The following is a 16,333-nucleotide window of genomic DNA, read 5'->3' on the forward strand; positions in this document are numbered from 1 at the left end:
CAGCCAAACAGCTTTTGATAAGCCATTTAATAAACTACTTATTAACCTCGAATGTTCAGTCTTCAGTCACGGGAAAATCTCAAAGCTCGAGCTCGGCAGTGCCGCATTGACCTCGCTATCGCTCGGTTAACATTGCAAGGTCTCGGTTTGCAATTTTCCCGTTAAGGCCTCACTCTCGGTTAATAAGTATTTAATATGGGGTCTTTAATAAGTATTTAATATGGGGTCTTTGACTCTTTTGCGTTTCATCCTTTGGCTTCTCTTTTTGTATGCCATAAATTGTAATAAATAAATAAATAAATAAATAACTAAATAAATAAATAAATGAATGAATGAATGAATGAATAAATAAATGAATAAATAAATAAATAAATAATAAGTAGTTCTTATCATAAAATAATTGAGATACTATGCACGCTCTCATTGGTCGATAGGTGTGTTTAGATGAGAGTTTGTAAACACGGAGTGACGATATCTTACTGAAACAATATAGGACTTTTTTCGTGTTTACATAGGTGCATCTACACACTCGAGGGGGCAGGAAATTACGTTGGGTGATATGAACATAAATTCCAGTGAAAAAATAAAAAATTTAAAAGACGCATAAATGATCTGGTAATGGCGTGGAAAGAGTAAAAACATGCATAATTCAAGTCAAGTGAGTTTTCATATAAAGGAAGGTTTAAGTGGAATTAGCGAAAATCATAATTCAGGAATGGAGCTCCGATTTGTTTGCCTTATTAGACTGATGAAAATGGTTTTAGCAAGTCAGTTACCATCACTCCCGCACTTGGCTCGAACTCGCACTCGAGCTCTTACCCTAAGGCCACCACACCCCTTGCTTGACACCATTGAAAGGCACCTGAACCCGGCTCCCTCGCTTTATACAGTAAAAAGCTCGCATAGGTTCATTGTTTAACATATTCTGTTGGTTTAGCTGGAGTCTATATCGCTCTACCCCGGTAGTGTCCTCTTCTTCTGCTCCATTTGAACAATAGTAAAATTCTTTGGTAGGTATAAACATGAGTAAAACGCGTCTATTTATACATGCCCTTTACTTTATTTATTTTTTTTGGCAATAAACCACAGTATACATTGTTACGTCGGAATACAACTTGAATGAGTACTTTATATGCCTTATAGATAAAACCCGCTTCATATTGCGAAAAACTAACTTTTGTGCCAAACACCTTCCCAAAAAACTTTGTTTAAGAATCCGACTCTGGATTTCAGTATTTTGAATTAGTCAGAAACAATACAGATAATTGAAATCTTATTACACTACATTCTACTCCAGCAATGTTCCCATTTCACGATACCGAACCTAAATAAGATAGAGTCCAAAGCACGATAAGAGGCCTGTTATCTTCTTAGAAGACACCTTAACAACTTGTCTTTATCCCCTTGAACGGCCTCGACTTCAAGAGTAGTTCATCCTGCATGGCTGGGATGATGCCCTTGCGGAAGGCCACGGACAGCAGCTCATCGGCATCTTTGATGTTGGGATACTGACGTATCGCCCATTTCAGGTACACCAGGAACTCGTTCCAGTCGATGTAGCCATCTTTATCCATGTTGATGGCTTTCAACGCCTTCAGCGTATCCCGACAAATAAAGCAGCCAAAGTAGGGAGCCATGAAGCCATTATAGAAGGAATGGAACTTGAGAACGTCGTCAACTTTCTTATCTTCCTCGATATCCCATTTGTCCCAGATCCTGCGGACCTCTTCAATGAGATGCTGGGCGTGCACACTTTTCACCTCGGCCTCTTCTATCACCTCTGCCATCTTGGCGGTGAGTTTTCCTCCTGCTCGATCAAACAGGAGAGCGATGCCCACTGCACTCATGTATTCTTCTTTCCTGTTGACGGTCAGATCCTCCAGCATTTTCTCTTTCATGGTATGCGCCATTTCCATCGTAAACTGCGGATCTGCACCAAACAGATCCACTAGCCTCTCGTGGATCATGCGGTCGGAGGACAGAGTGCTAATTCTAACTGGAGCTTCCTCTCCAAAGAACTCGGCCAGATTGAAGTCGGTCTCTCCAACTGTACCACCAGCAATGCTTCCAAAGTCGAATGCCAAGTCCAGCGCCCTTTCGCCGTAGATAACTTGTTTAGGATGAGGAGGCATCCCGGTAGTGATCTTAGTCACGTTTGATGCGGCTTCCCTCAGCTGTGTACACTTGTAACTATTCTGGACTTTGGTGTTGCCCATTCGCACAAGATTCATCAGCGTCACTGTAGAACACGCGTGACCAAGAGCCGCTCCTTCTTCGCAGACGCTCGCCCAGATACCATTGGCTCCGTTGACAAGACATTCAAGTTGCGTCATTTCTCCGAGGGCCCACTTCTTGTGGACATGAGCCAGAAGATGTCCAGACCATCCACGGGCATCCATGATCTTACGCACACCTAAATAGTAAATATGTACTCTTACAAATGCTCTTTTATCCCTAATTACGACTCAAATAGTGAGAAGGAATGATGTTTTTTAGGTTTTCCTCTAATGTTCGGGTCGTTTGGATCATAGTAAATAGAGGGAAATGGTTATGAAACCCGACAAAGTTCTTTGTTATATGTTTTTGTTCGCCTTTTTGGCCTTGACCTTGCACAAAACACAATAGTTGTTTACTCCGTACTGAGGAACTAACCAATAGAAACGTTTTGGTTACGTAATTCATGCATAGTGTGTGAACCCAAAAAAAAAGATTGTGCACGGTCGTGGACCGTCCAACACAAATCTTGAAATCTTTGTTTGCTCCTTTGATATTTGCCGGGCTTCATAACCAGTTCCCTCTGTTATCTATGTTTGGACTAAGGTTTAAAAGAAGTGATACAACTTCAACTCCATGCGACTAGCCTTTAGCTTCCAGAACATAAAAGATACTTCGTTTACAACATTAACAGAAGTATTTTTGATTTTTCGAATGGGTTACATGGAGAAGAGTAAAGTAAGCTATCTTATTTATCTTATTTCTATTTGTTGTTGTTGTTGTTGTTGTTGTCGTTCTTACCTGCAGTCCAAGCTCCTACTTCCTCTGGTAAGAACTTGCCAGTTGGCTCCTCGAACAGAATCCCAAAAGGACGCTCAGCAGCAGACAAGGATCCCAAGAAGTCCACAACAGTGAACAATCGCTCCATCTGATACACCATAGAGTCAGGGAAGTCTCGTAGATTAACCATGATCTTGGCATCAGGGGAGAGCCTGCTTCTACTCCATTTAATCCTTTCCGACAGCAGCTTGCACATGTCCTGGACTGTGAAGACCTCCCAGTTAATGGAATCGATGGCGAGATCTATCTCGATGATGGGATTGATCAATCCAAGTGATTCCATCTTGCTCAGGCCTACTGGAGTAGTCTTAGTGTCAGGGATACCGTCATTCACTGCTTCCATAACTTCAGTGAAGGCAAACAAGTTGCTGACGTCTTCTCCTCTAGCCACGAGCTCACGAAGAAAGGTGTCGTCGACGCGTGTCATGTGCGAGAAGGCTGCTACGATGATGAACTTGAATCCACACTTTTGCACCTCGTTGTAAATCTTCCACTTGTTTTCTAGCGTGTGGCCTCTCAGCTGACCCACGGTGCTCTCACGGATTGAGTTGTCCAGTACAATCAAGTCCAGGTCTTTCAGTCTCGCTCGTTTTCTTTTCTCCTGGCTAATGCTCTCACCAACCTCTTTTATTACGTCTTCAAATGGCATATTACACTCAGTAGAAACCTAAAAAATATTAACGGAACATGCTTAGAGATCAACCGAAATACTAGCTTCCAAGTGATACCCTATAACCCTATACCCTATATGTATACTTTAGTAAGTTACCTTCTGACAATAAGACTCACACCCTTTATCCTCTCAGGGTGGACAATTAATATAGAAAAACCACAGTTTATAACGTAGCCTGGTTCTCATATGCCGCCGACATTCCTGGGACGGCCTGGGACACCGTTACGGCATATGTGAACATTTATGGCCGAATCATCATAATCTATCCCAGGCATTGACCGCCGGCTTGCCTGCGAAGTTGAGCTGACTGTTCAACTTCGCAGGCGAGCCGGCGGTTGTCGGCGATGAAAAGATTTTATGTCAACATCATCTGCGGGTGCAACGCGCTCCAGTAAGACGATTCGATCCATATTTACAGGTAAAATGGTTGAAAATTGCGTAATTCGATTTGCATTTCGCGCAAATTTGAGTACGTCGGCGATCCATCGCAGATGCGCCGGGGACCCACTGGGACAGATCGCCGAACGTTGTCACTTACAACCGGCGACGACGTCGCAGGTAGGTCGGCGAGATATGAGAACCAGGCTTTAGCGAAGCGCGCGTTCTTAATGGCTAATATGCTCGATCCATTTACCCGTGGGTTGCACGCTGACATCAGTTTGCTTATTTGTACTTTTTCTTGGCAATTTCTTCATCGATGTTGACACTTTGTAAAACATTACTCCTATTTTTCTTCTCCTAAAATATGAAAAAATCTAATAATTCTTCCGGAGATGAGGATTTTTATTCCTGTGAGCTACCAAATTTCGAGCTAAGTTTTTTTTGCCGGGCCCCCACCTGAGAAATTTGCGAATTTAAGCAAACCCAGGAGTTGAATTAGCTGGTTGAACAAAGGCACACGGCACCAGGAGACGGACCAAAATACACAACAAACTGGTCTGTATCAACCTTTCAAGGTTATTAATGCATAGCGGGAATTTTAGAGAGAATTTTTCTTGACGACAACAAAATTCAGCACAAGCTTTCATTGTAAAACTTTTCCGACATCGAAAGCCATTTAAATGCTTTCGGCGAACAAAACATGAAAGTAGACTAGGTTTACACTAGAGGAAACTGTTCCGGATTCGTGACTAATCCGGAACGTTTTAGTACCGTTTGGTTTTGCTGTTTACACACAAGTGGACGACTCCGAAATAAAAACTCCCCGGTTTGGTCATCTCTCCGGAGATTTTGGAATCCGGAATTTAAAGTGGGAACTTTGAACCCGAAAACTTTTGTCGTGTAAACGGTTCTCTCAATCTGGTTCCCAGAGCCCACGTGTCTTTTGGTCAGCGCCGAGACACGGAGCTCTGGAATAATCAATTTCCAGACTCCAAGATTTTAGGAGTTCCCATTCTCGTCCCCAGAGCCTCCGTTTCTTTTGGTCACGTGGTCGGAGAAGTTCCGGTTTCACCGCGCATGCGTACCTTGGTTTAAAACATGGCAATCTAGTTCCCAGAGCCAACGTGTCTTTTGGTCAGCGCCAACGAAAAGACACGTGGGCTCTGGGAACGAGATTGGTTTTCTCTCGAATCCGGATATTTTCCGCCTGCGATCTTTTGAGTTTGCGGCAGAACCAAGCGGATCTTGTAATGGAGATTGTCATGGAGTCGATGGAGTTATAGTCGTAGTCAGATCGATGGCTATTGATGGCCATCTTTTATAATGGGTAAATGATATTCGTCAGAAACCAGAATTATCGACGCAGACAATGTTGACGACCGACCTCCACACTTCATCAGAGTTGACGATGGCACGATCGATCGAAAACCTCGACGATTCAGGATAAGACCAGGGCAAATGCCTGGTGGGACAACATGATTGGCAACAATAGCTGGTAAGCGAGTGGAAAGAAAACTTCAGACTGTCTCAACCTAACCCTAGCCTTTCTTTGGCGGCATTTTGTTTCTGGTTGTCGAGACAACAAACAGCTAGTTAACAATTTCATCATGAATGTTCCCGGAGTTGTCGTCGTGTGTAAACGGTTAGGAATCTGTACATCCTTTCAGTGTAAACGCCTACGAATCCGAATACTCTAAAATTGATGAATCCGGAAACATTTACGAATCCGCAAAAATCTCCTCTAGTGTAAACCTAGTCGAAAGCTTTAACAAATCTTTGTTTGTGAAGTCTCACATACGAAATCCTATTGTTCCAAAAACGTTAAAGGTAATAGTTTTTCTGAGCTTTAATAAAGGAAATTTTGTCAATTATATGTTGCCTCTGATGAATTATTTCAGTACTCGGGTTTTAGTTTTGCTCGGACGCTCGTCGTTCGATCGTAATTGAACTCTTGAAGAAACAGCCGCTCGAAGGAAAGACTGTATCGTGCACGAATATAAACTTACATTTCTGACAATTTCCTTTAGGCATCAGTCTTCTGTTCATTTAGGCTTATGTTACTACGGCAGCCCAGAAGGGTCACCAACCATTTTTGCGTTTGTTTTGTTTTTCTAAATTTTTGTGGTTTTTTTTATTCTTTTTAATTTTGTATTTTTAACTTTTGTTTTTTTATTTTGTTTTTTGTAATTTCTGTTTTAATTTTCGTTTTGCCTTTCGTTTTAATTTTAGTTACTGTTTTGCGTTTTTTACGTTCAAAAAGAAAACAAAAACAAAAACATTACACAAAAGCAAAAACGAAAACGAAAACGAAAACGGCCGAAACAAAATCGATGAGTGTAGACCATCATGCTTCACTTGCAGTTGGGAACTTTACAATCCATGACGTGAAAGTAAGTACGGGACGTTGACCACAAATGGGGTCTTTGTACTGTGTGCCACTCGTGTGTGAGGTACCGAAAGGCAAATTCTGAGGACTAAGACAAATATCGTGACAAATGCTCATGTCCACCCTCAGTGGCCTAAGTAAGGTATGAGTCCCTTCCTATATTTTCTCCTTTGCCAAAAGGTGCTCACATGCAATATGTTTGCATCTGTCAAGTTTCTATCACACTCAAACACGAAAACCTCAAACAATAAAATAGAAATAAAACACAGAACACGCAAACAACGAAACGATCATCATAGAATGTGAAAATAATTTCTTCGCTGCTTTTGAAGCCAGTAGAAGTTTAGGGCCGTAGCCAGACTTTCAAAACAAATGAGGCAAGTCTTGCAAGCTCCGAAGGCGCGCGTGCAATAATTGGTTCATTGTGAGAGCTTAAGATTACATTCGTTTGCGTGAGGCTTGAGAGCTCTGAAAATGATATGCTTCTATTTATACAATGACCTTTAAACACCTTCTTACAAGTTAAGGAAGTTGATGAAGAAATATCCTTGACTTTACTTGAAATCTTTGTGACCTTTGTACTTGCTATATTCTTCTTCCGAGACAAGTAGACAAGCAATGAAATGGCCGTACAGTTTATGCGTGACTACGCTTGACGGCCAAAAAATCACACAACGGTCATGTCATGGATACTGCCAGCAAAGCATGATGGTCTACACTCACTGATTTTGTTTTCGTTTTCGTTTTTATTTTTGTGTTTTAATTTTTGTTTTGTTAATTTTTGTTTTTAATTTTTGTTTGCGTTTTTACTTCGTTTTTTTGAACAGAAAAAAAAGATGACAATGAAAAACAACAAAACAAAAACAAAAATTTAAGAAACAAAAACGGAAACAAAAATTAAAAACAAGAACAAACACAAAAATTAACACAACAAAACGAAAACAAAAATTAAAAGACAAAAAACGAAAACGGAAACAAAAATTAAAAGAACAAAAAACGAAAATGAAAACAAAAATTAAAACAAACATTAAAAAAAAATAAAAATGGTAGGTGACCCTTCTGGGCTGCCGTATACCAAGTAACGAAAGTGACAGAGATCATTTAAGCCCTTCACATGTTCAAGTTCAGCCTTAGACACGAAACTCATCAAATCTAAAACGAAGTGGAGAGGAAAACGTAAACTATGGTTGGCCATTCGTTTCAAAATTACAACAGGGTATACGCGGGTTTCTCTGCCGCGTATACTTGTTTACATACGTTACGTATGGGCTTCAAGCCCATATATACTACCATTTAATTTAGATCGCGTATATACGCATTTTTAAAGGTCACATATTTGCGTTAACTCAAGCGTCGGGATATGCGAAATAAATGCCCAAATATACGAGTCCTACAAGGACCCATATATACGCGTGCTAAAATGCGCGTATATGCGGGTCTCGTAAATTACGTTGTATATGTCAGCCCGAAATGTTTGGTTGGCCATTCGTTTCAAAATTACAACAGGGTATACGTGGGTTTCTCTGCCGCGTATACTTTTTTACATATGTTATGTATGGCCTTTAAGCCCATATATACGACCGTTTAGATCGCGTATACACGCATTTTTAATTTAAGGGCCACATATTTGCGTAAACTCAAGCGCGGGGACACGCGAAATATATGCTCAAAATACACGCGTCCTACAACGACCCACATATACGCGTGCTAAAATGCCCGTATGTGCCGGTCTCGTAAATTATGTTGTATATGCTAAAACGAAATGTGCTTTTTGAGAGAATGGCCGTTCGTGTAGAGTGATAGCAATGAAAATTACTTTAACTAGAAAATCGTCAATATGGCGGCAGAGGTAAAATGCCTTGTCTTGGTCTATCTGCTATTTAATGTTTGTTACTGCAGCTCTCCAGTGAATGAACTTCTAGAAACAGTTATGCATTTTTTGAATGACTGTTCAAGATTTTATCCTCAAGCTTACTACAAAAATTTCAGTTTTTATAAAGACAGCACCAGCAGCAAAACTGTTGTCATGGCAACAGCACTAAGGGTGTCATTTTGTTTCTTTTGTATGCCAGGTTTCAAGAACACTGCTTCAATATTTCCAGAGATATCGTTTATTCAGTATTTTACCACTTTTTAGTTACAAACAATTCCTTTAATCCATCCCCATTCCATTAACCATTAATTCCATCCCCCTTGGCCATTTTTTTAAGGAAGTCAGGCTTTTTATTAGGACAAAGAAAACTGTCTGCTATATTCAGGTGTTCAAGTTTGTTCAGTCTTAACCTCTGTCTAGATTTAAAAATGTAAATTAAACAATCATTCACTTAGAATGTACATGAACTTTTTAAATCTAGTCAAGATCCTTTTTGGTCATCTACAATCATTACTGACAGGAAAACTGCTACCCATCAGTATAAGTTGTAGTTCAAACTGAAATTCAGGTTTAAATGGTGGTAACATACAATGCTGAACTCTGCATGAAGAATTTCCTCTGTTTTCTCACCCTAATAATAATAATGATAATGATAATGATAATAATAGTAATCCTGGAAACTGAGCTATGAGCAAGGGAGACAGGTACATGTACCCATCACACTGAATTAACTGCAGAAGGAGGGGGGGGGGGGGGAGGGGGTGGTGGAAGAGAGGGGGAAGCTTGAAGACGTGCTCCCATGCAAAATAACACTCACTGTAAATGCTATTGCCTGGATTCTGACGAATTTCTGCAGCAATTTGTTTCCTCTGTTTATCAGCCATTTTTACATTTTCATTAAAAAACCCTGGGCATACAGTGTGTAAATACAAAATACCCACAACGTGTGCATGAATTTCCATCATGTATTTCATCATTTATAGTGGCAAACAGGCTTGCTTCAGGACCAATATCCACAAACCCTCCCAGGAGGCTATGTGCCTTCAACAAGGGAGATCTCTTCTCTGCTTTCTTCCAAAATATGGTCATTAACCCAATTTCTTGTTCAATACACTGCTTCAAAGAAGGTTGCAGCATCATTGTTGTTACTCCTTAATTTAGAAATACTTACCATCACACAAGGTACCAAGACTTTGTACAAAGAACTTTCTTGCTAATACTGGCCTTTATAAAACTGAAGTATATGCAGAGGAACTTGCTTATAACACAGTTCAAATTTTAGGGAACCCCTTTTATCCTCTTAACTACAGATCTGATGACTTACATTAGTTGTTATGCATATTGAAGAGAAAGGCAATACAGCAAGTGGATAATCATACCTATTAGGGTAGTTCTTGAGTTATAATTTGCATACATTGTTACCTTCAAAATTATTTCACGTATATCCCAATCAGGCAAATCCAACACAGAAGACAAACTTGCTGCTTTATCAAGATCCCCTGTTACCAAATACTCATAAACAGCTGGGCTCATGCAAGAAAATGACACATCATGATGAGCAATCATGTAGCTCATAATTTTTCCAGCCAATCCAAAAATGTCAGATTGGATGGCTGATGTATTGTAGATGGGAACAAATCTGTCAGTTGACCCTTCAAACAAGGATGCTTCCCTCGAAAAAATGGCTTTTGCAAGTGGTGAGCAGTACTCCATCCTCAAACCTCCTTCATCTAATCCTGCCTCCCCAGCAAACCTTACATGCAAAGTTCCTCGGGTGTCAAATTTTGGGTTTTAAAAGTAATGATGCTATCTTCCCACAGAGTTTCTCTGTCTACATTTATTTGATTACTGGGTAACCCCTTCTTATGGTCTGTACTTACGACAATGAGATGCCAGTGCATCTTGAAAACAACATGGAACGAGAATTAAAAGACAACACATACAGTAAGAAATACAAATGCATGTAACTTTATGTTGCAAATGAAATAATCCTCATCAACAACCAATCCTTATCACTGGAAATACTTGTCCATGAAAGAAATATCAAGGATATTGCAGCTATGAGCAATTTCTCAATTATTTTTTGACTTGATATCCTACTCTATCACTGGCAGATCTAGACCTTGAGCTTGGGGGGGGGGGGGGGGGGAGGGGGGGGGCTGGTTTTAGTTTGCTTGCCCTGCTGGCTTTTCATCCTTCTGTTATTTCTTCTTTTTTTACCCAAAATAGGGGGGGGGGGGGCAGGTCCCCCAGGCCCCTCCCCTAGATCTGCCACTGTCTACTTCAAAAAGGCAAACCCACCATTTACATCAACTCCAACTCCACTTCACTGGTATTCTTTTGCATATCCACAGTTACCTGATTTTAACAGATGTTATTGCTTTCACCTTTCAAGTTAACTATATAATGATGATCGGGTAAATAATTTTATTAGCTATAACAAGTTAATTTCAAGTTTTTAACTATAATAACAGGTTCTGTACAACTCCACCCTAATTGTTCAGAACAAATTTGTTCAATAGTACAGCATAATATCTATGTTGGCTGCACCATGACCAAGGTTCTAAGAGTTATCTTATCAGCACATTAACTTTATCTAAAACAAAACCAACCTTCAAGAGCTCCAATGCCAAGAACATCATCAATTGTGTCATTAAGAGTGAGGAATGACTCATCTTTATCAGGGAACATTGTTTTGGGCTTTTATATGTCTTTCTGTTCATCCTCATCAAGAGACTGGTTGCAGGTCAAGATGCTGACAGCTGCAGATTGCAATCCTGTTCATCTGTTACTGATGCTGGAAGGACCTACTTTGATGGTGCTTGATGAAACTCTACCAGTTGAGGTTGATGGCTGAGGGTCACACGGTGAGGATGCAGACATGTTGCCTCCTGCAAAACATTCAGTTAATGGCTGTACATCTGGTGCAGACTCAGGAACAAACAATGTACAAGTAGATGGAAGGTCACTCACTGTTGATGGTTTTTCCACACCAATTAGAGCTTTTGGTTTTTGTAGGCAAACATACAGCTTACCCTGCCCAGCTATAGTCTTGACTTGAGGGAAATCCCATTTGTACCCCTCTTTGCATGCTGGTGTACACACTTGCTTCCTGGACACTTTAACAAAAGCAAAATCATCTGGCAATATACCAGGAATTTGTGTGGCGAATACTTCAGTTATCTTTGATCTTATTGCATATTCCTCATCATTAGTCATAAGATCAACAGTTCCATAAAATAGAATATCCTCCTTTCCTAAATTATAGTCTGGAACAACTTGAGGGATGCTTCCCTTTTCATCAACAAATTCTTCACGAGCCATAAAGTCAATGACTCAAACCTCTAAGGTCTTTTGTTCTGGTTGCTTCTCTGACTTCTTAGTGTAATGATGACCAATTCTTCTCCGCTTTGGCTGAGCTACTGATGCTTCCAAGGAGCTACTGGCACTTCCAATATTTGATCGCAAAAGGTCCCTAGCTTGACTGATCACCCCACTTACAAGTGATCTTCCAGGTAAAGGAGTTGACGCAACACCAGGGAGTCTCAAATCTGTCGTTAAAGCAAGACATCTTTTCAGAAAAAAAAAAAACGTACCATTCTCAGTTAGGCGCATGTACGCTAAATACAAATGAAAGCTGCTCTCGCTTTCTCCACCAGATACTCTGAAATGAAAAATAAAGTGCTGAAAGACATACCTTCGCTTCTAAATGAAGCGATACCTCTCTGAATCCCTCTTTGAACAGCCTCTTCCACGTCCTTTGCTGTAAACATCGGCTCAGTATGCTCCGCCATTTTGGTGCAGAAGGTCATGTGATTTCAAAAGGGCGCAAAATTTATCCACTGACCAATACAACAGCGGAAATTAGTGACTAAAAATCGGATGAGTTGAATAAAATTTTGACGGCGTGCACAATAATAAATTGGGAATTTTATTGAACAAAAACAGTGTTGAATATATAATCATTTACTGAATAAGATGAAAATCACTGAACATAAAATGAGTTTTACCAACAAAAATTTACATCATTGAATATAAAATGCAACTTCGTTCACAGGGTCTCTCATCTTACCGCGCCAGGGGGCGGCAAGATGACAGACCCTGGGAACGAGATTGTATAAAATGACGATTGCTGAACAAAAATATGAGCTACTGAATGCAAATTGTACGTTATTAAATATTGCAACAATCCGGCAACCACATTGCCTGTGTTCGACATGGATTATGTTTCTGACAGTGTCTTTGAAGAAATTTTGACCTCGGTACTCGAGGAGCGTTTTCCAGAGATTGAACGTCAAAAGAAAGCCTTGCTCACAGTCATAAATCGCCAGGATGTGTTCGTTACACTGCCAACCGGACATGGAAAGTCAATTAGAATTCAGTTGCTCCCTGATGTCTGCAAATACCTGTAACTGTCAGGTCCTCTGGTGGACTCCCATTTCCGCGAATTGAGAAACCGTGGCATTTCAGCGGCTAGTTTGAGCAGTGAAGACGAGAACAATCTGCTCAAAGAAGCTTATGCCTTTCTATTCGAAAGTCCCGAGTCCTTCTTACCAAACGAGAAGTGGAGAAACATGCTCCGTAGTAATGTTTAACAAGACAGAACCTTAGTGCTCGTCGCGGATGAAAACATTCTCGAAAACACGCGCGTTAACACCGGCCAAGTAGGTCATGTGATACCACTCTTCACCACCCGAGTGGAAACATTAGCGGCTGATAAGCGCGTGATTACTAAGTAGCCTTTTGTAATTATCAATTTGACGCGTTTGACAGCTGGCGTCTGCATAACAATGAGATTCAAGTCCAAGGTAACCATGGGTATCTCTTTCTCGCCGCATCGGGACTCGCTGTGCGCCGCTTCGCGAAAAGAAGACAAATCAAGAAAAACATCTGGGACCAGGGTAAGCTCGTCTATGATCTGTTTTCCTTTTAAAATGAAGCAGTATGCGAGAAACCAAAATTTATTGCGCTCTAGATCTCTTTGGCTAATTCCTAATGACTCTGTTTTGTCTATTCGTCTTTCACTATTTTCTATGAACGTAGTACAGTGTTTCATTTTGTTTGTTACTGAGACAAAACCTGATCGTTAATTGCATAAAACCGCCATGAAATCATGTTTCACCGAACAGGTATAACTTTCTGACTGATTTATCTCAAGTTCTAGTTTTTATCAATTGCCTATGAATACAAACCAAGGGTCAATTATAATCATGTAAGCTTATGTAGTTTTGCAAGAATTTTCGCCCATATCGAAGAATTAGAGTACTCTCTCACGTTTCAATGATTTAATCAATCAAAATGTTGTTGCAAGAATTAAATAATGCCATCAGCTGGGTCACTTGGTGGTAAAAGAAAAGTCTGTGTAATACCTTCTTCTCTAGCCAAACATGGTGGTTACACTTTGAAAACTCTATCCAGACTAGCACTTCTCGTTTTAAAAATACAGAGAAAAAAATCTGCATTCACAGATGTCAGAAAAAGAAAACTTGCAGCAATAAACTTGGAAGAGTTATTGGATTTCATGTAGACTAAAGATGGAGGCACCGTCTAAGGTGAGAGGCAGTTGATGTGAACTGAACAATGGTTTGTTATTTCTTGTCTCTTTGGCAATTAGAAGTTCCTCAAAGGTTTTCAAAGAAAGCCGCTATTAAAAAGGATGTATAGTTGTCAAGAAAGAGTAGAAGAGTTTTGTTGATTTTGGATGGCGGAACACAACCAATGTAATATCAAAAGAATGCTTAATACAAGAGTTAACAACTGGTGTTGCCATTATGCCAGTGTTTGTAAGTGATAACCGAAAACTTCTTGAGTCAACAAACACGTTTGATCGTCACCCAAAAATTACCAAACGGCAATGCTTTTGAAGAACTGAAACACTACACTTAAACTCTGTACAGATTAGCACTCTGCGTTTTAAAATAAAGACACACAAACCTGCATTCATAAATGTCAAGGAAATGTAAGACAGCAGCAATACACTGGGAGATTCACAGCAAGAAAGGAAGTGCAGTACTAGCTTGGTGACCAAAAATGAAAGCAACGCCAGAGACGAGGGGCTTATATGGGCGGATGACGTCAACTAAAGAATGTTTTGTTATTTTGCTGTCTCCTTGGCAATCAGGAGATTCTCGAATGTTCTCAAAGAAAGCCGCTATTAAAGAAGAACAATTTGTCAAGAATTAAATTGACATGTAATGAATATTCTTTTATCATGGGTGCACTTATTGTTTTAAAACTGATACAGAAAGTAAACCTGCATTTACAGATGTCAAAGAAAGAAAGATAGCAGCAATGAACTTGGAAGGGTAATATGAATGCGTGTGAACTAAGATGTAGGGACCACCTGAGGCGAGGGGTGGATGACGTCAATTGAACAATGGTTTGTTTTTTGTTGTCTCCTTGGCAAGAAGAAGTTTCTCGAAGGTTTTCAAAGAAAGCTGCTATTTTACAGGAACTAGTTGTGAAGAAATTAATTGAAAATTAATCACTACTACTTTTTGGGAGCGTGGCTTTCGCTTAGTAAACATTACGTTAAAGAAAACGAAGCTTTTTTTAAATACAGTTCTGAGGACAAAAACCATGACATGATGCAATACATTAAGAACAAGTGACTTAACATCATTGACTTCATCAGATAGTGTCTCTTGAGTTGAACTGCTGGGATTTTGCAACTTATGCAGAAACACTTCAAATTAGACATGCTACACCAATTTTGTACCCATTATATATTGGTCTCGTTTAGTATCTGGTTTTCTTTTAACATGAAGCAGTATGTGATGAAACAACATTTATTGGTACTGGAGTTCACTTCGGCTGATTCTTAAGAACTTGGTTGTGTTGGTTTAATTTCCACTTGTGTCTTTAAACAGAGCACTTTAGTTTATACGTTACCGAGACGGAACCTTAAAAGCCCAATTTTTATTTGCATAAAACTGCAATTGAATGTTCACCTAACGTTTGCTTTTCAACGTAATTTTTAATTGCATTTCTTGGAGTATTATGAAATAACTATAAATAAAAACTAAGAGTCAATCATAATCATGTTAAACTTTCGACATTCATAGTTTTGCAGTAGTTTCCACCTGTACTTAAGAAATGGATTACTCCTGCAAGTTCCTATCATGTGACTTGAAGCAAATCATGGAAAATTGTTAATATAAAATCATGCCATCAAGGTCACTTTATGGTAAAAGGAAAAGAATTTTGAGAAATAGCTTCTTCTCTGCTCAACGGTGTTGGTTACCCTGATTTCGATGCCAATTAACAAACTTGAAAGTCAATGATTGGTGGCAAGGGAAAACTTATCACTAACACCTGACAATGACTTTCTCAGTGTACACTGAACTGGTCTCTCTTCATGTACAGTTGCTCGATCTTGATCAGCGACTATAAAAGCTGCTAGATTACATATCAAAAGCTATCGGTTACTGTTCATTTCTCTTCACTCCAAAGAATATACCAGTCTCAGAACAAATCTAAAAGCCTGAGATGGTTTGGAACTCAACTTTTATAAGAATTCGAAAGTGATCGATCACGGGCTTAATGAAAGCAATTTCATTTTCTCCATGGAAAAGTTTTGTTACGTTTATAGCAATGGGCAACTAGTGTTGCCATTATGACCATTATGTTAATGTTTGCGAAAAAAACAAAACTTTTGGAGGCGGGTACAAACATGTTTCCAAATATTTCCAAATGGCATTGGCTTTGAAGCACAGAAACGCAAACTTAAACTCTATCCACATTAGCACTTTACATTTTAAAATACTGACAAAATCAAACCTGCATTCACAAACAGTGTCAGAGAAACAGAGACAGCAGGACTCCAGCAGCAGTACAGTGAGAAATTCATAGTGAGACTGAGAGGAATTGCAGTGCGTGGACACTAAAGATGCAGGCGAAAACATGGTCGGTAGTTTGCTCTCTCCTTGGCAATTAGAAGTCTCAAAGAAAGCCACAGTTAAACAGG

At 39.7% G+C, this 16,333-nt stretch overlaps 3 protein-coding genes across 6 annotated transcripts in view; all 3 read right to left on the reverse strand.

Annotated features, from left to right (window-relative positions):
• Positions 1 to 14,349, reverse strand: part of LOC149097760 (NACHT, LRR and PYD domains-containing protein 12-like) — a 52,349-nt gene extending 38,000 nt beyond the window's left edge. Inside the window, exon 1 of the mRNA XM_089278912.1 lies at positions 14,302 to 14,349. The gene's annotated coding sequence lies outside the window, so the exon portion shown is untranslated. The remainder of the gene's footprint in view (positions 1 to 14,301) is intronic.
• On the reverse strand, positions 1,041 to 14,384 carry LOC110051817 (uncharacterized). 4 transcript variants are annotated; one of them, XM_089278925.1, is made up of 4 exons: positions 14,302 to 14,378; positions 4,362 to 4,465; positions 3,016 to 3,721; positions 1,041 to 2,413 (listed from the first exon to the last, which is right to left on the reverse strand). In XM_089278925.1, the coding sequence occupies exons 2-4, from the start codon at positions 4,380 to 4,382 to the stop codon at positions 1,383 to 1,385; spliced, it is 1,758 nt and encodes a 585-aa protein (XP_089135051.1). In that variant the 5' UTR covers positions 4,383 to 4,465; positions 14,302 to 14,378; the 3' UTR covers positions 1,041 to 1,382. The 4 variants fall into 4 exon arrangements, with proteins under 4 accessions (XP_089135051.1, XP_089135050.1, XP_020613550.2 ...); XM_089278924.1 differs by lacking the exons at positions 4,362 to 4,465; positions 14,302 to 14,378 and adding exons at positions 9,790 to 9,890; positions 10,980 to 11,151; XM_020757891.2 differs by lacking the exon at positions 4,362 to 4,465 and having other exon boundaries at positions 14,302 to 14,384.
• LOC149097762 (uncharacterized) lies at positions 11,149 to 14,295 on the reverse strand. The gene has a single exon (XM_089278944.1). It carries the CDS (start codon positions 11,689 to 11,691, stop codon positions 11,149 to 11,151), a length of 543 nt encoding a protein of 180 aa, XP_089135070.1. The 5' UTR covers positions 11,692 to 14,295.
• Positions 14,385 to 16,333: the final 1,949 nt, after the last annotated feature.

This window comes from Orbicella faveolata, unplaced genomic scaffold, assembly GCF_042242905.1.
Source record: "Orbicella faveolata isolate gen_17 unplaced genomic scaffold, um_ofav_v1 contig_47, whole genome shotgun sequence".
In the NCBI taxonomy this organism is placed as follows: domain Eukaryota; kingdom Metazoa; phylum Cnidaria; class Anthozoa; order Scleractinia; family Merulinidae; genus Orbicella; species Orbicella faveolata.